The 24,100-nt window shown below is 41.6% G+C and overlaps 1 protein-coding gene and 1 pseudogene across 1 annotated transcript; one reads left to right on the top strand and one right to left on the bottom strand.

The window, feature by feature from the left end:
* Positions 1–14,272: 14,272 nt before the first annotated feature.
* Positions 14,273–18,228, top strand: LOC137737048 (serine/threonine-protein kinase STY13-like). Its single transcript, XM_068476398.1, has 3 exons — positions 14,273–14,424; positions 14,957–15,971; positions 17,639–18,228. The coding sequence occupies exons 2-3, from the start codon at positions 15,058–15,060 to the stop codon at positions 17,976–17,978; spliced, it is 1,254 nt and encodes a 417-aa protein (XP_068332499.1). The 5' UTR covers positions 14,273–14,424; positions 14,957–15,057; the 3' UTR covers positions 17,979–18,228.
* Positions 18,229–18,364: 136 nt separating this feature from the next.
* Positions 18,365–19,796, bottom strand: LOC137735980 (3-ketoacyl-CoA synthase 15-like; annotated as a pseudogene).
* Positions 19,797–24,100: the final 4,304 nt, after the last annotated feature.

Raw genomic sequence — 24,100 nt, forward strand, 5'->3', positions numbered from 1 at the left:
AATTTTGACACGAACACACCAATAGACACATGAACGTCCTCCAATTGGAATCACTCCAAAATTCGTGCGTTTGGTCATGTTTCGTTCAAGAGGAAGGCGAATATCCTACACTGTAAATATAATTCAAAGTATCAAAATTTCATCAAAACAATTACTTAAATATACTAAGAATAGGGTCAAATATTAATATGAAATCGACTCATCACAGTAGCATGCCTGATTATCTTAATCGACATTTGAACTCTGAACCAATTTGAAGTCATTACTCAGAACTAACTTGAGGTCATTACTTTTACCGAGAAAGGATTGGCATATAGTGTTCACAGCCTACGGTACCGTATGCAGGAGTCCCATCAAAGCCACATTGGCTGCTGCTTCTGAACATCTAGTTGGTCTGCTTCCCCCTCATGCTCTGCTTGATAGTATGGCCTGTTTAATTTTGACATCTGTAGAAATTACTTGTGCTCTTTATAATCGATGCAAAACATTGAGATATAGTGCAGTCGAGGGATTTGTATTGCGCCCATGACTTAACAATGCGATAGTTTTCTAGTTTAATATGCAGTATCTATATGATTTCTCTCTTAAACGTTGTGACCTGTCCTGTATTATGTACAGTTTCGAATACTTTGAACTCGTGGAAATTATTTAGTCGTACTTTTTCTAATAATGATGGCTTGAGGGCTCAAGTGAAGGATTTGTTTAAACGACATTGAGTATTATAGAAAAGCTCTTGTATCTATTTGGTTGGTCCCGAGTGAAGTTCTAACTGCGTTTTAATGCGTGTTTAATTACACAATTGCTTACCATGCTGCTATATGCTTCATGACAGGACTGGATGTGGTCAGTCGGATGCGTGTTTAATTACACAATTCCGTCACTTCTCAAGGCTGGAACTGGAACATTCCACAATTGCATTCTGATACAATTGCTCGCAGCTATATTATCACAACTCTTGGAAGAGTCAATACAAATGGTCAATTCAGCCATTCATCTTCTAGCCATGGAGCGTACAAGTATCCTTGTGTATAAGTATTGTAGTAATTGGAACTTAGTTTATCTTTTCAAATTGTTTGCAATATTATCAGTTAATGGTGATTACGACTTAGGAGTGCAACATTCTGGAAATCTCAGAAATGTGTTTATCCTTGTACAGGGATGTAGAGTTGGTTCATGTAGACTCAGGGCTATGGTATTCACCACATACCGTGGCTTAATTTTGTAAATTGGCTATTTCCTCATGAAAACATAGGGAGAGGGGGGTGAGGCTGTGATGTGAGTACTACATTGATTGTGTTCTGAAGAGATTTGGAATGTACTTGTAGATCCAAACCCAAATGAGAACTTTTGGCTTGGCATTATATTGACCATGTTTAGCCTTTCTTGTAGACACACATATGCATTTAGATAAGTAAATAATATTTTATTGTTCAATCAACAGTGGTCCCAGAATAATTTTGTACTTTCATTTTTACTGCTATTGGAACATGAGTACATACGATTGCAGACTTGACTGAGACTAGCTGAAAAAACCTTTGAACTTGTTAAGTCTCAGGAGCATGAGCTAGTTAACAAGTATAATTATGTTGTCATCTATTTTGCAACCCGGTAATGTTCGTGTTTTCAGATTTCAACCGTTATGGGAGAATTGCAATATGTGGATGCCATGAGACTGCTATATACCCTAGAGGATGCGTCAAGAGGGTTAGCTATCCAAGGCCTCTTTTTCTTTTCCTTTTTCTTTCGATTGTTCAGTTATGAATATTGATGAACTCAGTTATGAATATTGATCTACTATTAAACTACAAATATCTCTGTCCACAGTATTACTTGACCTCTGCCCTCGCTCCACCCATCCCGTGCCGCTTGAGCTATGGCTCAAGTCCAAATTATTATTGTTTTCTTTGTGAAAAGAATGTTTAATAATGTTCCAGTCATTAACGAAAGTTGACCATTTTAAACTGATCCAGTTAGTCCAAATTGATATCCTGAATGTTTCCAAGTTGCCTCGTATTTTGATATGGGAAAAAGGGGACCAAGGACGTTGTGGATTCCTGGGTCTAAGATCTTGATATGTTCTGTATTCAGCTTTGTATATGTTGCCATACTCATTTTCTGTCTTCTTTTTTTTCCTTCTCGTTTTTGTTGCAGGTTCGTTGATCAAGTAAATACAACTATCTCTATTCTCCACCCAATCCACTGCACAAGAGAGAGAAAAGTGCACGTGATGTTTAATTTGAGTACAATTCCTGCTTTCTTGGTTGTCTTCGGTGTATCTTGTATTAATGCCAAGACGACCGAAGCCAAAAATCAATAGAAAATCTGCAAATGTGATTTATGGTAAGATTGGCAAAGGATTATGGAGACGCTGTTGAGGAGAGTGGTTTCTAACATATCCTCGTGGCTAGTTTGCGGCAGTGCACCTATGTCCAAGGGATGAGTGGAGCAGATGTTATTGAAACAGCGACGGGCTCTGACATCTATAGCTGACAGTGCAATTTTACTAGTCGTAGCCTATGTAACCACTTGGTCTTTGAGCTCTAAATTTGTATCTCTCGAGGTTGTGCGTACACGAAAATTGAACATGTTTTACGGTCGGAAAAAAGGTTGATTGACTTATGAAAAGGAAACATATTTGTGATTAAAGCTCATGTGTTTCTTTTGTATTATATAGAAAATATAATACTATCATAAATAAGTTATATTTTGTGGGATTGAGCAATACCTTCACTTGCGTTTTTACATGAAATGTAAAAGAAACAACGTATAAAGGGTCTATTGATGGGAGAAAAATGATAAAAGTGAGCAGAAAGTAGAGGTGGGTCTTTTGGGCTTTAGTTAATTGGTTGCAATCCTAAATTGCATGAGCTAAGGAGTGGAAGAGATGAATTGTAGCTTGCTAAGTTAGGCCTTTTTGGTGTGGGCCAAGGAAAGAATATCTTGATAGAGTTGGGTTTTTGGATTTTTTTTGTCATGGCAAAATGCTAGGGTAAGTGTCGAAAGTGAATCCTACATCGGGGAAAGAATGGACTTAGAATGTGCATATAAGAAGTTGAGTTATTTTTCATATTGCTATTGGCGATTAGTTTTGTATAAGAACCTCACTTTTATTCACTAAGTGCTCTAATGAGCATGAATGACCATCTGACGAGTTTTTAAGGATATTTGTCAAACCAACTCCTCCACTTAACAAGAATATTACAAATTTTTCACAGAATGACCAAAATGATTTACAACGGACAAACTCGGGGACCACTTCTATCGATTTTCATTGTCTTGGATCAAAGCGAGTAGTTATATCAATCTCAGAGGCCATTTTTGCTAAAAAACCAATATTAATTTTTAGAGGACTAAAATATAACCAAGGGCTACGTTTAGTCCTCCATTATGGAGATGGCCGAAGATCATCTATAACAGCTTTGTTTAACTTTTACTAGTTTAGCAGGGGAACAGTGTCGAAAAACTACTTTAATGACACACCCTGATCTAGAATGTCCACATGTCGAGACGTGCTGGCCAACACCTAAAAGGTGAGGAATCCATAAAGTGTAGTTGTTGTGGAAAGTACGAATAAATTAAAACTTGAACTAAAAGAACCAAGAGTGCGCAAGTGAGCAGGTCATAACCTTTATTACAAAACATCAGTGTCTGAGCATAAGTGTAGAAAAAGTAGAAAGTATTCACATCCTAAAAGGATGTATATTGGTGTTTAGTTATGAGAATTACAATAGTTTGAGAGAATATTAAATAAATAGGTGTTATAATTCTATTGGGCCACACATATGATCAGTAAATTGGGTACTTTATGGTGAAAACCCAATATTTTTTCTTAAAAAGTTACAAACAACCAAATACGGACATGATCATATATTAGGGTTTTTATCACAAATAGTCTCTGAAATTAAGATGGTCCTTGAAATTGAAAATCAATCAATGTTATCCATGAAATTAGGTGATCTAAATCAATATTGTCTTTCTGGTTGAATTCCGTTAAAAAATCCGTTAGTATGTTGATGTAGCATATTGTAGTAGGTACCCCTCTCCAATATTATGATGCCATGTAAATTAGAATAACAAAATTTTAATTTTAATTAGCCCTTGTATTAGTTAAATAGAAAAAATAAAAAATGAAAAAAATAAAATAAAAGCTTGACTCCATCCTTTCTTGCTGGGCATCATCTCGAGTCACCGGAAAGCTAGGTGTGGAGCCTAAAATAATCCCAAAAATTCTAGAGGCGACATGTGGACTTTTATTCGAGAAAGACAAGATTGCCCTCAATAAATGTACAGGCCTCTCAGATGCTCCACACGCAGCTCACATCCTTGGAAATCTCAGCAACTGAATACGACTACCCACAACTCACCTGCCCTTGGCACCCAAATCCTTATCTTTAATACCTTCCTAATTGAAGATTGACTCCAATCAAGCAAGTAATCCTAATTTAAATCAATTAGGGATAAATACCCCCATTATCTCAAAATATTATCTCTATTAAATATCTTGAAAATATTTAGAGAATATCTCTCCATTAAACACTATATGGCCAGTCATATCCTTGTAAATACCACATATTCTACCAAATTTCCAGGGCTTTGGCAACCCTAAAAAAGCCCTAAACACTTTACTCTATCAGAGAAACTAACTTAGGCATCGAAGATCCGTTGACCTAACCCCCCCCCCCCCCCCCAACACCTCATGGGCGCGTGAGGCTTAGGTCTTTGATCAAAGGTGTTGATTATTTTGCAGGTGCATTTTTGTCGAGACTGAAGACGGCGAAAATTTGCATCGACAAATTGGTGCTTTCATTGAGAGTTGATTCAAAATACTCGAAGAAGCCATTCACATTTGTTTCTTGAATTTCTATTATGTTGAATTTCTCACACGTTGTATCAATTAATTTTTCCTAGAAAAGTTTCTTAATCAATCCCTGGAGAAAGGATACAATGGTAGGAAATTCAAACACTACGACGAATGGAACCCCGTACTTGCAAGGATTTGGACTGGAGAGTGGAGACGAAGACATAGCCCCACGATGGAGATCCTCAAGGCTTAACGTGATAGTAGGAGGAGCTCCACCCACGATGGACATAGTGCATCAAGATGCAGCGCGCCTTAGATGAGGTGTCCTGAAGCAGGACAAGGGCGGAAAAACGTGACTCATTCCAGTGCATTGACACTACCAATGATGCCCTTCGTAGAGGCGTGGCCAACTTGAGCAGGTCACCCTTTATAGTCGAGATCGAGCAAACGGAGCCACCGTGAAAGTTCAGCCCGCCACATTTCACCTTATTCAAGGGAGATGAAGATCCGGACAAGCACTTGATGCACTACTAAAGTGCCATGATACTCTACGCCAATGATGACGCTCTCATGTGCAAGATCTTTGCCACGACGCTCCAAGGCGAGGCTTAAGATTGGCTCCACACCCTGCCGCCACGTTCAATTTGGAACTTCAACAAACCTTCCTTGGTTTTCTCTAAGTAATATTCGTCCTACCGCTCGATTAAAAAGAAGTCTGACCACCTCTTCAACATGACGAAGGACTCGAAGGAGTCACTCAACACATAAGTCAAGAGATTTAAGGCGGAGAATGCGAAGATTGTCGGATGAGATGATAGCATCGCATGCTCAGCATTCCGAAAAGGGCTCCGAGCAGAGCACCCACTTTTTGGAGAATTGATTATGGGTGAGAACTTGTCCCTGGCAAATTCTTATGCTTTGGGACGAAGAAAAGCGCTCCTAGAAGCCGCCTGAGCAACCACGCAGAGATGCGGAACCGACTCAGAAGAAGGCAAACGATAAACTGCTTAACAACAAAAGCAAGCCAGGAAACAAATGCAGGGACCGATCCCCAACAATGGGAGTCATAGCACCCAAGACATACACCAAGTTCTCTATCCCAATCAACTAAATCCTTTGCGATCTCAAAGAAAAATCGTGGTTCAACTTATCACCCCCTATTAAGGGGAACACCTCCAAGAAGGACCAGACAAAGTATTGCGCATTCTAAAGAGGTCTCAGGTATGCAACAAATGACCGCACCATGTGGAAAACGTACCTTGAGCAACTCGTGAAGGAAGACAAGTGCGACCAGTATGTCAATAGACCAGCTTCCCGGCCAAGGCGAGAAGCAGATACTGATGCCGAACCCCCAACCAAGACAATCCGAATCAATTGAATCTTTGCTAAATCCGAGCATCTAGGGGCCACCAACAACACCAAGAAAAGGAAAATCCAGCAAGCAAGATCGGTCTATCAGGTTTAAGCTATAGATGTTGTCTCTGGACCAATCGTCGGCTTTACTAAGCAGGACGCTGAGGGAATAGACTTCCTCCATGACGACACCTTGGTGATTTCCATTCAACTGGCCCACGCCATCGTTGACAAAATTATGGTGGACAACAGTAGCTCAGTCAACATCCTACAACTGTCAGTTATCCAGAAGATGGGCTTGGCAAGCACGATCCAACCACCATTGGCACTGTCACACTCGACGTAACCAGCCCACCGATTGTTTCATCATAAACCTTCATGATCGTTAGCAACCCATCTCCCCATAACGAGATACTGGGCCGACCCTGGCTAGTGAAGATTGGAGTTGTGACCTCGATCGAGTATCAGAAAATTCGATTTCGTATCCCGAAAGGAGTAGTAAAAAAGATCAAAGGTGACCAGGCCATGTCCAGGCGATGCATTGTACAAGTTCTTAAGGAGTCGAAGAAGCAGTCTTTTGCCCCAGCAATAGCAGCTGAAGTGCAGAAAGACGACCATACCTTCGCCAAATAGCAATTACAGTACCCACTGCGATCAATTTTGCATAGTCCGGACATTTCCCAATGAGTGATGAAGTGGGCATTGGAACTAGGCCAATACAGCTTAGTATACCAACCTCGCACAACGATAAAAGCCTAGGCATTGGCAGATTTCATAGTAGAATTCACCCCAAGCCTGAAGGATGCAGCCACACAGCCCAAAAACACCTCTGAGGTAGTCGAGCACACCATAGTCATGCCAACCCCTCCTGATGGAGATTTATAGCGTTTGCAAGTCGATGAATCATCCAACCACCAAGGATCGGGGGCATGCCTAGTTCTCACTACTCCAGACAGCTCAATGCTCGAGCAGGCAATCACTTTAAGATTCAAGGCGTCAAATAACGAAGCAGGGTATAAAGCCCTACTAGCAGGTCTTCGATTGACGAAAGACCAAGCGGTGAAAAAGCTCGCGATCTATTTCGATTCCCAGCTAATCACCAACCAAACCCTAGAAGAGTACCCAGTAAAGCATCTAAAGATTGCCCGATACCTAGAAAAGGTACGAGAGCAACTAGCGATGTTCCGGGCATACACACTCACTCAGGTTCCACAAGCAGAAAATGCCCACGCAGACACACCAGCAACCCTAGGCTCTACACTAGACCATCAGCTCTGGCGCTCCATCCCAGTCGAGTACTTGGAAAAGCTAAGCATAAATGAGGAATCAGCAGTCGAGGTGGCGTAGATCAACACAACCCCGAGTTGGCAAGATCCCATCATCGACTACATAGTCAATGAAACATTTCCCGTAGACAAACTGGAGTCTAAAAAGCTCCAAATGAAGGCAGCGTGCTACTACATGTGGAATGGCATCCTCGTTCGAAGATCCTTCTTAGGACCACATCTCCGCTGCTTATCGTCTCTCGACGACCTGAAGATTCTTAGCTCGATCCACGAAGGTGTATGCGAAAGCCACTCTAGAGGCCGCTTCCTGGCGCAAAAAGTTCTTAACACTGGTTATTATTGGCGAACCATGCATCAAGACACCAAGGAGTATGTACAAAGGTGCGACAGCTGCCAGCACTTCAAGCCTGTGCCCACACAATCTGCCAGCGAACTCCACCTGTATATGAGCCCTTGGCCATTCATGCAGTGGGCGATTGACCTGGTAGGACCAATGCCGCCTGCTACTGAGGGCAGATGCATGATGATCGTAGTGACCGACTATTTCCCAAAATGGGTCAAAGCCGAACCCATGACTACAATTACCTAGATGGACATAGAACACTTCAGATGGAAGAACATCATCTGCTACTTCGACATCCCATAATCCATCGTCACCGACAATGGTCAGCAGTTCATAGACAAAGACTTGGTGAGGTTCTTCGAAAAATATGGCATCAAGCAGCACATGTCCACGCCCCAATACCTATAGGGTAACGGGCAGGTCGAGGCATCTAACAAGACCATCCTCAATTGCCTTAAGAAGACCTTCTCCGACAAGAAGGGTAAGTGGCTAGACGAGCTCCCCGATGTTCTATGAGCATATCGAACCACCAAAAGATGAGCAACCGGTGAACTCCATTCTCCCTGGCGTATGGTTCTAAGGCTATCATTCTTCCCAACATCGTGGTGCCAAGCATTAGCACTGTACTGCCGAATTTTGAGTAGAACGAAAAAGAGATAGCCACCAATTCAAACCTGGTTAAGGAAGAGCGTGAGACCCGCATTGCGGTCTATAGTAGCAACTCCTCTCCAACTACAACAAGAGGGCAAAAATCTGGCAGTTCCAGCCAGGAGACTTAGTCCTCAGAAAAACCTTTATCACCACCCGACGGGAAGGCTCTAAAAAGATGGCTCCCATCTGGGAAGGTCCATACAAAATCAGCCGAGTAGGCGGAAAAGGTAGCTACACCCTCACCACTATAAGCGACCAAGAAATCGACAAACAGTGGAAGTAGCAGATGATAGTGGATACGTGGACCTCCTCTACTTCCTACGAGAAGTATGAGTCCAACTGACGACTTTATAAGTTAAACACTTCGCAATACGCCCCTGGAGGGCCAAGGCTTTAGAAGCCACTCAAAAACCAGAATACAACCATAGTGGCCACAAGAACTCCTCTGCTTTCTACGCGAAGCACGTGTTCGACCGTTGGCCTTATAGGTTAGAAATTTTGCAATATGCCCCGAGAAGGCTAAAGCTTACGAAGCTACCTAAAGCTGAGATTTATAGCTATAGTAGCTATGCTAACTCGCCTGCTTCCTACAGAAACAACGAGTTCGCCCGTCGGCTCTATAAGCTAAAAATTTTGCATTTTTCCTCTTCCAAGTAAAGCTTTATGAGCATCAAGGGCAAAACTGAAGCCTAAAGTGACCACGTGGGTCAACTACTCTATCGAAGTAGCCATCTCAATTGCCCGCCTCACGGCAAAGTTTTGCAAGTTGCCTCGAGTAGGCAAGGCTCCATAAGCCCCGAAGCCGAAACTAAAACCTAAGTGATGACGTGGGATTAACTGCTTCATTGAAGCAACTCACCCAGTACCCCGTCCTACGGTAAAGTTTCGCAAAAAACATGGCAAAAAATAGAAGGATGAAGCAAAAACAAGGAAAGTTGTTTATTAAATTTCTAGCAAATTGATAAACCGGCTTGAAGGCCAACAAAGTTCAAGCAAAGCAGAACAAAAAGGAAAAGACGAAAACTCCTCAGTCTAAGCAAAAAGACTACTCATTGACAGCCTGCATAGCCACAGGTTCCTCGACTGCCACGCCTGTAGCAGTCGCACCACTCTTAGCAACCAAAGCTTCCATCAGCTTATCCTTAGCCGCCCCTGCCTGGACTGCCTGACCCTCAACTGCTCCACCAAAGGCAGCCTCAAATGAGAAATCAAGTAGATCAACTAGAGAAATGGAAAAAATCTTGAAGTCCTTCTTGGAAAACTCATAATTCGACAGCCTGTCCTGAAGATGGTCTACATAGCCAAGCCTGTAGAAACCGGCTTGACAGGAAGCAAGCGCCACTTCATAACCAGTTTTCTCATTCTCCTCGACAAGCCCAGTGTGAGCACCCTACAACTCATTAAGTTCCCTTTTTAGGTTCCTGCTAGCAAACAATGTACCTTGCAGATCCACTTCCTTAGACTCAATCTTACTGGCAACCTCATTGAGATGAGACACTTCAGCATGCATGAAGATAAGCTCATCGTCCTTGGCAAAACAAGTAGATCGTAGCTTCGAATTGACACGTTCAAGGTCCTCAACCACCGGAGAAATAGAACTAACTTCCTTCTCTGCAGCTTCCAAAATCGTCTGAGTCGTACTAAGCCTAGCATTCAAATGGGCGACCTCCTCACGAGTGATCTCCAACTGCAATGAAATTAGGGTAGAGACATCAGACCCCTTAAAACGGCGAGTTCATATTCGAGCTTCTCGATCGTTTCAACAGCCGAGCGAAGTTGAGCCACCAACACCACTTCAGCCTCTTTAGCACACTCGACAGCATCCTGATCAACGTGCATAGACTCAGCTGCCAGGATCAAAGTCTTATGCATTGTAGCAATTAGGGAGGTAGAACCAGATTTAGCTCCTGACGGAAGTAAAACCAGCTTTAGCTCCCGACGGACGCACCGAACTCTTTTGCTGGGCAAGTCTATCAACAATGGATGCAGTCACCTTCGGAGCAGCAGGTTTCAAAAGCTCAGGCTCAACGGTCATCTACGCCCCCTTAGGGGAATTTATATCAATGACAAGCTTCTCGGCAGCAGATAAGCGCCCACGAGCAGCAGAAGAAGTCCTCGACTTCTTCTCGGCCGAAGGCTCATAAGCAGGTGAGGAAGATCTTTTCTTTCCACCCTTATTGGCAGCAGGCTCTGCAACAGTGATTAGGCGAGCCAATGCCTCATCCTTTATCCACTTTATCTGTTCCCTCGGAAGCAGGCCACCCTTCTCTCGACGAAGAAGGCTAAGCAGCCAGTGCCACTCACGGTACTTAGTAGGAATGCCCAAGGCGACGTGCACCTTCTTCATATCTGCGGAAGCCAAACTCTGTATCTACACAAAGTAAGAAGGACGATCAATAAATTAAAGTCATGGAGCAGCTTAACAAAAAAACTCAAGCAGGACAAGAATGAAGTAGTTCATTTATCACTGATAAAGGTAGTCGGGACACGCAGCTTAGGAGAAGAGTCCAAGTCCTACTCTCTGCTCACCTCCAAGGTGTCTCTCGCCCACTCATGATCACCTTTGCTAATAACATCAAGCAGCCTATGGTGAGACCTTAACTGCCCCACAGCTTCCATGTGGCCGATCTCAAAGAAGTACCAGAATTCATTTATGGTCAAACCAAGATCAAAGAACTTGCTCAAGTTCGAGAACCCCACCATCGCACGAACTGCATTTGGGAAACATTGAACAGGCGCACACTTCATGGAGTAGATCACCTCTTGGAAAAGACATGGCATGGGAAAAGTGAATCCCAGCAAAAAATAGTATGGATGGAATTTGATAGCTCTCTTCCTACCACAGGCACCCTCGATGCATGGTTCATGAAAGCTATCATCTTTCACCCGCTTGACGCAAACCCCTGACAGAATCGCATGCTTGTACTCCTCAAGAAAATCCTGAGATAGCTCATTGAAATTAATCTTGATATGTGCAGCCTTGAAGTAGCCCACCATGTCGGAAGAACCACCTTGACAGTACAAAGATGAAGGATATTCGTCACTTTTGCGATCAAAGGAAGACATCTCAAAGTTTCTGCAAAAAGCACGAAGAAAAATATTCAGAGGGTAGCTCGCGAGAAGAGAATTCAAAAAAATAAAAAATTATTATTATTATTATAATATGTGTGTGTGTGTGTGTGTGTAAAGAGAACCGCATGGCCCGAGGACCCCAAGTTCTTACCCACGTGACCCAAGCCGGCTCGGCCCATCGAAAGGGGAGGCTCGTGCCTCCTCCATTTCCTTTTCTTCATGCGCCAGGTGCTCCAAATAGGCCCCAAGGCCCACAACCCAATTCAACAGAGAGGGGGTGAGTGCCCGCGCTTCTTTCCCTCTCTGCTACAACCCAGCGAGGCCTCAGGCCTCTCAGCCCAACCTCTATTGCTCCTTCTCGCCTGCTACAGCAGACCCGAGTCTGCTCCACTAAGCTTGGCCCGTGCCGAGCTCACTTAGAGAGGCTAGAGCCCCATGGTTCATCCAGCCCAGTGCCCCCGCGCTCAAGCCAACCCGTGCTGAGCCACCAAGCAGCCCATGGCTCCTTGCCTTGTGTCACTCACACCCACGGCCTCATGTCCCAAGACTCCCAAAAAAAATCAAGAAAAAGAAAATTCAAATTTTTCTTACCTTGGTGCGGCATGGAGAAGAAGAACTACAACAAAAGACGACTCTTTGCAAGGGTAAGAAAAGAAGAACGCTAGGGGAGGGGGAATAAAAATTTCCTCTGGCTTCTCTTTCTTGTTGGAATAAAGATTGCTCTTCAAACTTATTTAATCCCTTGCTTAAGGCAGAATTAAATAGGTAGTAGGGGTAATTATTTTCCTTTTCCTAGAAGAAGTCTATCTCCAAATCAAGAAAGAAGATCAAGTTCAAATTGGGAAACAACTTCACAAGCCTAAGCAGCTTCGGATTCCTACACCTACAATCCTTTTCCTGTGTGCAGCACAGTAGGTGTGGGGGCATTTGTGGAGCCTAAAATAATCCCAAAAATTCTAGAGGCGACAAGATTGCCCTTAATAAATGAGCAGACTTCTTAGATGCTCCCACGCGCAACTCACATCCCTGGAGATCTTAGTAGCTGAATACAACTACCCATAACTTACCTGCCCTTGCAAAGAATTAAAGATAAGGATTAATTACCCAAATCCTTATCTTTAATACATTCCTAATTGAAGATTGACTCCAATCAAGTAAGTAATCCTAATTTAAATCAATTAGGGATAATTACCCCATTATCTCAAGATATTATCTCTATTAAATATCTTGGGAATATTTAGATAATATCTCTCCATTAAGCACTATATGGCTGAACCTATCCCTATAAATACCCCATATTCTACCAAATTTTCAGGGCTTTGGCAACCCTAAAAAAGCCTTAAACACTTTACTCTATAAGTGAAACTGACTTAGGCATTGGAGATCCATTGATCTAACCCACCCCCCCCCCCCCGGCCCCACATTGTGGGCGCGTGAGGCTTAGGTCTCTGATCAAAGGTGTTGATTGTTTTGCAGGTGCATTTTTCGTCAAGACTGAAAACGGCGGAAATTTGCATCGACACCAGACATAAGAATTTTAGTCTCTCTTTATTAATTGATGCCATTGTTGTTGACCGTTTCAATCCATCTAAGCCACTAAAACTTTAATGACTGACAACAAAGCCTCACGGGCTCATCCCGGCCACCTCCCTCATACACTCATGTCTTATGCGCCCGACCCTCTCCTTTGTAACATCCCACATCGCCCAGGGGAGTGGATCATGTAAACCTTTTATGTATATTCCTATCTCTACCTAGCACGAGGCCTTTTGGGAGCTCACTGGCTTCGGGTTCCATTGGAACTCCGAAGTTAAGCGAGTTCGCACGAGAGCAATCCTAGGATGGATGACCCACTGGGAAGTTCTTGTGTGAGTTCCTAGAAACAAAACCGTGAGGGCGTGGTAGGGGGCCAAAGCGGACAATATCGTGCTACGGTGGAGTCTAGCCCGGGATGTGACATCCTTCCATTGAGGCGACCCCTTTACTCCCTAACAAAACCCACCCTCTCTCTATTCCCACCCACTCCCCAATTTTCCCACAACCAAAACCCACTATTCCAAATGGGCAACCTAATGGACCTCTAAACGATGTTGTTCAATGCCGCGATCACCACCTCCCCCACCCTCCTCCAACCATCTCTCTGTCCGCTAAGATAACTGGAGTGAGGACACCACGTCCATTCTCGTCGATGCTTGGAGTTACCGTTACCTTAAGCTCAACTACTAGAATCTTTGCCAGAAGGACTGGCAGGAGGTTGCTAACGAAGCCGATGACTTTTTATTTTTAATTTTTGAAACAAATTTATTTATTTTTAAATAAAAATAAACTTTTATCTAATCTACATGGCATCATAATATTGAAGTGGTGCCCTACAATGTGCCACATTAGCACACTAACAGATTTTCTAATGGAATTCAAATAGAATGACAACATTGACTTACACCACCCAATTTCAAGGACGACATTGATTGATTTTTAACTTCAGATATCATCTTGATTGAATGGGTCAATTTCAATGACTATTTGTGATAAAAACCCTCATATTTATGACCTATATTAGCCATCAACTATTGTATTGAGTTTTTTTAGTAGTTTTTATAGGAATGGAGATACATAACGTATTGAAGAAAGTATATTACATGCACGAAAAGAAAAGAAGGAAAAAGGAGGGGGGAGGGGGGAGGGGGGGGGTGGTGCCTCACACGCAAGCCGACCCATCTTGTAATAAAATGTTAAAAAAAAAAAAGAATAAAAAGAAAAAAAAAACATTATTATTGAAAAATAGAAAAAAAGGAAGTGAGAGGGAGAAGAAAGGACGACTTGGGAGACTGAGAAGAAGAGGTCTTTTGCTTCCTGCGTGCTCGATTCCATTTGATCTTCCTCAATCCGACTGCTGCCCTCGTTTTTTATTGATTGAGGTACGTGTTTGTCTTTGCTCATCTTCCATCAATGGAATTACCTAATTACCCAGCTTCTGAATCACTTCCCCATTTTCTTAAATACTCTTCGTCTCTGTGATTTCCTCTCACTCCTTGTCGTTGGAATGATGGCGATTTTGTTCAGATTCTTTCTTTAAATTGATTGTTTGATTTCGCATTTGTTGGCGTATTTTTCTTAAGAATAAGTTAATTTTCATTAATATTTTCTTGATTGAGTTGATTTTGTGGTGTTAATCAACCTAAAACATACCATTCCCGGTCCCCTTAAATATCGGGATTTTATCCTTATTAGATGCTTAGTCCCAGGGAATACTGTCCTGTCTTCTGCAGTTTCCCCACACACACACACACACACACACATATGATATTGAATTGGGCATTACAGTAATCATCATAGAATTCTGCATTTCTACTTCCAAAACAAAACCCTAGGATGGTCTCTTTGCTCCACATTTGATTCAACTTGGAGAACTGTCTACTTACTATTTTCTGTTGGTCGATTTGGTTTCAGGGTTTCGAAAGGGGGAAGGTGGTATTCCGTTAGAAATTTGATATTTTGTATGCGGAACAAGTAGGGCAACTTTGAGGAATTCGCTTTTCTCCGAGAAGAAAATGTTGGAGGGCGGTGCCAAATTCACTGGAATTGTTGGTCTAAATAACCATGATATTAACTATGACAATTTGTCGCAAGGCTTCTACCTCAAACTCCATGAGGGTGAAGGTACCAACATGTCCATCGACAGTATGCAAACGAGCAACGATGGAGGCTCTGTAGCCATGTCTATAGACAACAGTAGTGTTGGTTCAAATACTAATGATTCACACACTCGCATCTTGAACCACCAAGGGCTGCGGCGACGTGCAAATGACAACTACTCTGTGCAACATAGTGTTAACCACCGAGGAAGAGTCACACATGCTCTGAGTAATGATCAGCTTGCCCAAGCTCTACTGGACAACCATTCCTTGACGGAGGGGCTTGAGAATTATGAGGAGTGGACAATTGACTTAAGAAAGCTAAACATGGGTGAAGCTTTTGCACAAGGTGCTTTTGGGAAGCTATATAGAGGTACCTACAATGGTGAAGATGTTGCCATCAAACTTTTGGAGAGTCCAGTAAATGACCCAGAAAAGGCTCAGGTGATGGAGCAGCAGTTTCAACAAGAAGTCAAGATGCTGGCTACATTAAAGCATCCAAACATAGTTCGTTTCATTGGTGCCTGCCGTAAACCAATGGTTTGGTGCATCGTAACTGAGTATGCTAAGGGGGGTTCAGTTCGGCAGTTCTTGGCGAAGCGGCATAGCCGATCAGTTCCATTGAAATTAGCTGTCAAACAAGCTTTGGATGTTGCGAGGGGGTTTGCATATGTTCATGGGCTTGGTCTGATTCACAGGGACTTGAAATCTGACAACCTGTTGATTTCTTCAGACAAATCTATAAAAATTGCTGATTTTGGAGTTGCCCGTATTGAGGTGCAGACAGAAGGAATGACTCCGGAGACTGGGACATACCGCTGGATGGCGCCGTAAGACTTCTAACTCATTAGCTAAAACATGTTATCCATTGTTGCTATCATTGGCCTCATCTTCTTTATTTTATCTGTAGGCTCATTTCATGGCTTTATAGGCTTTAGCATCTTCTTTTGAATTCTCAATTCTAAGTCTGGTCTTTCATAGACAGGTTTTATTGCAGTATGTGAGAGTTGTATGAATTTCTTACAGCTATGTATACTTTCTTTTTTGCAGATATAAATGTGCATTAACTTTCCGTTACTAATATTTCATGTCCTCTCTGCTTTGTTATTTTGTCGTTGCTTGTTGTAGACATATACCCCGTATCTGATTTTGTGTCAAACTTTATTTTATCAATTTTCCGGTCTGAGAAACAAAGCATGTGTTGTAAAGCAAATAAAAAAACTTCATGCAAAAAGATTTACCTACAACGTTTGTATCATTGACTGAAATGGTTTTGTCTACGAAAATCATGCTAGGATCCTAGGAACTCTCCTCACATCATGATGTAGTTTCAGTTTCAAATCCAATTGGTGGTATGAGTAGTTTTCCCTGTAAATGCTAGAAAAAGGGAAAAAAAATCTAAGCAGATGGAAATTTTCATATATTCATCTATCATGTTGGTATTGCTCTTATACCCTATGATAATGAGGGGTTCATTTGGTGTCTACCGTTTTGTCATTCCCCCAACTAACCTTAACCTCTTATACGTTGCAAATCTTAATTATGAGGATAATCTGTCTTTTTCCATACTTAAAAAGAACACAGTACTGTAGTTTGACAATTTCGGTAATTTATTTGATTTACCCCCACAAAGTGTTATCCCTTTTTGGTTACTGTATATTTACTATTCCCTGTTGCATGAAACAAGAAAAGTCACAAGTGTGTCCACTCTTTCCTTCCCTTGGTGGTGGATGAATGGTTAATACTTTGCTTGTATTTGTTGAGATTTAGTTCTGTCTATGTCTATGTTGCTCTTGAATTTACTTATATTAGAGAGTATTTGTCCAAATGAGTAAAATCAGCATTGAACTATTTTTGGAATGTTTGTAAGGAACATACCTTAATAATAACCAAGAGAATTTCACTCAGCCCATCATTCATTGCTGTCTGTTATCAATGGAAATTGAACCATTATTTGGTTCCAGAACAAGGAAGAATAATATTGGGGCATGGGTTTAGTAATTTGACTCTGTAGCCTATACGCAGATGTCGGAAAAGTAATTCAACTCTGGAGTCTATTGGATAATATGTGATGCACCGTGTGAAATATTATATATTGATTTTAGAATCTGAAGGTAGACCACGTGCTCCAACTTGTCTTGTGTTTGCATATAATCTACAATTGAAGTCGAATTCCATAATGCTTTATTCTTATAATCTTTTTCACTTCTAATAATTTTGTTACCTACATATTTTAATTGATAAGTCATTGGCCTGCAGGCTAAAAGCGTCTCCTATTTGAAAACGTTGGTGGTAGCCATTGGTGTCTATAGAACTAGCATGCATTAACTTTCTACTTCATTTTTTTCTTTGTTTGGCTTGTTGTATGCCCTTAAAGTGTATCATCTGAACTATAGGTACAATTGCATCACTGATTACATTGTTGGCATGGATGCACCTATAAGTGTTTTGGTGTGGGCTACTTAATTGCGTTGTTTAATCGTTTGGCTGTGTGCAGGGAGATGATCCAGCACAGGCATTACACACAGAAAGTTGACGTTTATAGCTTTGGGATAGTTCTTTGGGAACTTATAACAGGGATGCTTCCATTCCAGAACATGACAGCGGTACAGGCAGCATTTGCGGTTGTCAATAAGGGTGTCCGCCCTATCATTCCGAATGACTGCTTACCTGTTCTTTGTGAGATCATGACAAGATGTTGGGATGCAAACCCTGATGTCCGGCCACCCTTCACTGATGTTGTGAGAATGCTCGAGCATGCAGAGACTGAGATCATGACGACTGTTCGGAAGGCTCGGTTCAGGTGTTGCATTACCCAACCAATGACAGCGGACTGATCCCAGAAGAACGATTGGAAAGGAAAACAGGTATGAATAACAAGATAACAGAGGAAAAAGGAAACGGAAAGGAGAAAAACAGGTAAGAGAGAAGGTAATCATATTGGAAGCCTTGTGTATTTATTAGGTTTCATTTCTTTGTTAAGATAAATAAAGAATTGGTGTCGAAAAAATATTTTGGTTTTGTGGTTTCTATTTGGTTGAATTTCTGACGCTGAAGAGTGAGTAATAGAAGAGGAGAATTGAATCTGATGATGTGTATGATTATGGCATGCATTGCATCCCCAGGTTCATATCAATTAATGTTTCCAGACACATCGCAGTTCCGCTCAGGTCGAGCCCGGCCACTCAGCCTAACACGTTTATTTGCGCTGTGCGCATCATCTTATCAAGCTGAGTAATTTAAACTTCTGGGAGCTAGGCTAATAGAACAACTAGAAACAATATCATCTTCTCTTCTTTGTCAACTTGCTGCCATCAAGCCATGGACTCTGCTTGAGCGTCCCAACATTCTTATGAGCTTTCCAGACGACGCTGTTACACTTGAACCTTGAGCCGAAGGCGAGCTGCCAAACCCAATCGCCCCTCTTGATTTTTCAAGTTGCCTCTAAGTAAGTGAGTTCATACCAAACGCTACTACTAGAAGTGTTTCCAAATCGCTCCAGGGTTTTCCCGGATGCCTCCATGTACTCCTCCGTAAGCTCTAGGTCTGTATTTTGTCGAGCACCTTCTTGCTGGTCGCTAATATGCACGCGTGCTCGAAGGTGAGCTTGTAGTCGGGAAAGTAAGGCTTGTAATTGATTGATCGGCCGCCACATTATATGTTAAGATCAAATCATTTAAATCTTAATATGCAAATGAATCAACGAGTCTAGACCTGCTTGGGTACATATTTGGCACACCATCGGAGCTAGAGAGCAGAATGGAGGCAGCCCCTATTCGAAAGAAACAATTAGGAAGGAGCATATCAAAATCGTTGCCCTTGTACCATGTATAGCACACAGCCTCTGTGCTAACCACCAGTGCACATGTGCCAGGATAAGCATTTAAAAGGGATCTTTGGCCAGATCAAGGGCTACGATTCCTGCAACACAACCCATTCCAAAAAGGTTAAAGCTCTGAACGTTAGGCCTCAGCTTGAAATGTTTATCACTGTGGATGACAGCGATGGAGTCGCATTTAGAACTCCGCAGTTCACCACCAGGATCCTAATGTCCTTTGCCCGGACTATGGTGGCTTCGAAAAGGTCATTTATGGCCCCAAACATAGCCATAGCTGCCTCTTCTCTCCATCTTTTAGCTTTATCTTGTAATCAGGGCGGTACACAAATCAGGGGATGTATGTCTCTTCGCCTATGCTGGAACCCTTGGGCACTCACTTTTGAAAATCAATGGCAGCATCGTTGAAGTTGCCCGAATTTCTCACTAATTCAATGAACTCCTTTGAGATCTTTGATTAATTTGGTGGCTCACGCACAAGCCAACATAAAATGAAACAAGGACATTTCAAAACTAATCAATTACATTGAACATCAACACATCCGGAGCCGTTGTCTACAAAGATGCAACTGACCATTGCGTTGGAGATTTGAACCTTGATCACCAAAGCGTTGTCGTGAGAGGAGTGGACATCTTCCAAATCCCAATAAAAAAAACATCCGAATGTTGGACCCGGTTGGGAAGGGTTTGTTGATGTTAGCCACCATTTGAGGCTTCTTGCATGCCCGCTTTCTTTCCTTCCTTGTCTTGCCAAGTATTCTTTCTCTCCATAAATGTAGCTGACATAGAACACATGGCTTTCCACTGAACTCTGGCACATACCGGACCTTGGCAGAAAAATTCATGGCAAGCTTCGAGCAAGTTGTGTTGGAGCACATCACCAACACAACCAACATGTATGCAGATGCCTTGGCCACACTCAGTTCTAGGCTCACTTTTGTTGAGGAGCAATCCAACATTGCTGTAATCAGAAAGGAAGCCCCAACCAGTGATGCAGTTTCCCCTGCAGAACATCGAAGGATGATGACTAAATGGAAACCGTCAGACAGGAGTTTCCATGCCAAGCGGAGAGCTCGGCATCAAGCATTTGAGGGATTAATGGAAACGCTTATAGGCGTCTACCTGGAGGAATGTTGACTCGATGCGTTGGAGTCGTTGGACCGGAGGAAGCACATGGGCGGTTGCAGGAAATTCATGACGCCACATGTGGAGTTAATCAGGTGGTGAATGTCTATCGGCGGTTACAAGGGAAAGGATATTATTGGCCGAAAATGAAGCAGTAAGCCATATACATCCAAGCCAAATGTCCAAGGTGCAGCAAGATGTTTTCTGCAAGGGAGGCATTCACGGTTTCAATCTCAGACAATTTTTTCCCCTACCCAATTTTCTTCGTCGACGGGACACTACCAAACAATGCCAAAGAAGCACGCAGGCTAAAGGGAACAGTCACAATATACTTCTAGATAGGGCAACACTATAATGCAAGGGATTCGATGGGAACCACTGAGATGCCTAGGGCCATTTGAGTCATTACAATCATGCAAGAAGTGCACGCTGGAGAATATGGAGAGCATCAAGGAAGAAATATGCTACACAAGCAGCTGCTAAGTCTAGGGTACTACTAGCCTACCATGGAGGAAGACATGCACAATATGGTTAAAAGGTGTCATGTCTGCCAAATTCATGGGAACTTAATTCACAAGCCTCCGACATTGCTGCAAGACGTGCGTACTCCCTAGCCATTCCACCCTTAGGGGACTAATTTGATTGGGAAAATTATGTTGGAAATGTGCCCTAAACCCAATCATAAGATGATACTTTACAGACATTTCACAAGTTGAACTAAACTAGTTTAATATTAGGGCAAAATTATTGTTTAAAACGGTCTCATTAAATGTTATACGCTTGAACAATTAGTCCAAGGGATATGTAATTAGGAGAATGAGATCTAAATAAGTTAAAAAAATTTTTGTACAAATATCCTAAACTTTCCTGATCATAGGATTGCGAATTGGGCATTGACAATCTGTTAAGATCAATACATGCTATGTCTTCACTCCAGGAGAGTGACTGGTCTCGAGTGTTGGTGTGATTGACACCAAGACAAGTATGTAGGTAAATAGAGAATGAGTCCAGTGAATGTGATCAACAACGAGTTCTCATACTCATGTCACATGAGAACTCATAGTTGGGATAATGCAAATTAGTCCTTTCACTTAAGGCATCACAGTTGTCTTGTGGTTAGGTCCTTGATCTTTGACTGTGTCAAAGGTATTTCATCAGAGGCTATCCATGACATAGTTGGGGTTAAGTTGCTTAGCCATGGAGGCAAATGAATGCGCAACAAGGGATCTCTAACCTTCCAACTATTAAGAATCTATGGCTAGAGTATGAATGAGACTTAAGAAGTCATTCAAAATCACATTCAAGGCAATCATATAGACAAGTGAATCATAATGGATAGAAGACATGAATCACCTATCAAACCAAACAATGTGATCAACAGTATTGTACTAGAGAAAGACCGTATTGCATTTGTAATCCCAAACTGAATAGGTTCTCCAACCTCTTCTTATTAGCTTAGGTAGCCATGACATACTGCTATATGTCACTCATGAGTTGTGGAAACCCTGAAGATGTATAATCACTAAAGGGAGAATTGAAAGTAAGTTTCAATTCACAATCGATTATTAAGAGTTCTAATCGCCCAATACCTCGCTAAAAGGAACCTAATGGATTGCACACCGTGTAAGGTAACATTTGAAGGATACTGCGAAGATGAGTATGAACAATTAAATAGTTTAATTGTTTATGATTAAGATTAATTAACATGTTTGTTAATCAAACGAAAAAATTCATTTTAAACCTCATATTAGTTTTAGGCCTCGGGGCGCAAATGGGCATTGAAAGGTCAAGCCCATAAGCTTAATGTAAGACCTTGTATTTAGCATGTATACATATACATATACCTACGTATTTATATGTATGTATTGTATTATTATATTATTTTTATTTGGTTGACAAGTTTACTTGGCTACTACTTTTCCTAGGTTGATTAGTGTCGTTAGCTAGATGAACCGTGGACTCTTGTTTGCATGAGTTGGAGGATGAGGCTTGATGTGTTAGGCTGATTACATGCAAATTATTGACAACTCCTGTTAATTGCATGTAATAGTTGGCACCTCATGCTATAGTTGGCACCTCATGCTGCATTAGCCGACTTTTGTACACTATAAATAGGTACATTTTCTTTACAAATTATTTTATGGCATCCAAAGTACGCTTTAGGCGCGTACGCATTAGGCGCGTAGAGATTACACACACACACACAGAGATACATACATACATATATACATACATACATACATACACACTTCACACTCAATATGTCCAAATATCCAATAATCATTATAATTATTTTGATTACATCAATGCTTGGGCCAACATCTTTCTCCATCAGACAGAAGATTTCAGTCATTCATGGTTCATTAATTTTGACAAGAGTTTTAGGTTGAAGCACTTCAACTAGTGAGTCATATAAGCTTTTGAGACACCACCTATCCGAGTTCGGTTGGAAATATAGTGATAAGGATGGAGACTCTCATGTGGCGTATACGTGGCACTCTAGAATAGTTTATTGAAAGAGGAATCACCCTCCACAGACAATGTGTTACCATGTTAAACAGATATGATCTCACAAAGAAGACAACTTGTAGAAGAAGATACAAAGAGAAAAGAGAGGGAAAAATTGTATTGAATCTTTGTATATTTCTTAATGAGAGAGTTATTACATGTAGGAGTATTGATAGTTTCTCTCACAATCTTAAAAAACTATGCAACAGAACATGTAATCTTATTACACGTGTCAACATCTCAACCATTCATTCTATTCATTTCATATATTCCAACATCCCCCTTCAATGTCATGTTTGGATAATCCTAACATGAGATTGAAACAATGTGTAAGAAACAGAGGAGCACTTAAGCCCTTTGTTAGAATATCAGCATACTATTCCCTAGAATTCACAAACTGCACACGGAGCTTCTTCTTAGCAATCTTTCTCGAACAAAGTGAACATCCACTTCTATGTGTTTTGTTCGCTGATGTTGCACTGGATTGAGAGACAATGCAATGGCAGAAAGATTGTCACAAAACAATGTGGGAGAAACTGATATGGGAACTTGCAGAAAAAATAGTAGTTGTTGGATCCAATCCAATTCTGCAGCAGTTGTGGACATTGCCTTGTACTCGGCCTCTGTCGATGATCTGGAGATAGTTTGTTGTTTCTTTGAACTCCAGGATATTGGATTTGATCCCAAAAAAAATCACAAAGCCAGTGGTAGAACGTCTATCATTCAGATCCCCAGCCCAATCTACATCACTGTATGCAGTAAGATTCAAATCACCCTTAGAATAAGACATCCCAACCTTCATTGTCCCTTTTAAGTATTGTAAGATACGCTTGACTGCAGTAAAATGAGAGACCATGGGTTCTTACATGACTTGACACACCTGATGCACGGAAAATGCAATATCAGGTTGTGTAAAAGTGAGATACTGAAGAACACCAACCACACTTCTGTATAGGGTTGGATTATTGTATAATTATGCATCATCCTTAAGCAACCTATTGTAGGGTAGACATGGAGTATCACAGGACTTTGAATCAAACATCTCAGTTTTCTGCAACAAATCCTGTATGTATTTTGTTTGAGATAAAAACAACCCCTGAGGAGTCCTTGTAATCTGTATTCCTAGAAAGTAATGCAAATCACCAAGGTCCTTAAGATCAAATTCAGAAGTGAAAGAGTCAATAACTTGTTGAATAGCATCATGACTGCTGCCTGTGATGATAATATCATCCACATACAGGAGCAATATCACAATATTAGAACCTGCTATCTTGACAAATAATGAGGAGTCTAAGTCTGTATCTTTGAACCCTATACATGGTAAGAAAGCAGTAAATCTCTCATTCCAAGCTCGAGGAGCTTGCTTAAGACCATACAAGGATTTGTGCAGTTTACAAACCATTTCAGGATATTTGGATCAAGGAATCCTGGAGGTTGGGCCATATAAACTTCCTCTTGTAGAATGCCATGTAAAAAGACATTTTTTACATC

Source organism: Pyrus communis, chromosome 6 (assembly GCF_963583255.1).
Source record: "Pyrus communis chromosome 6, drPyrComm1.1, whole genome shotgun sequence".
Taxonomy (NCBI): Eukaryota; Viridiplantae; Streptophyta; class Magnoliopsida; order Rosales; family Rosaceae; genus Pyrus; species Pyrus communis.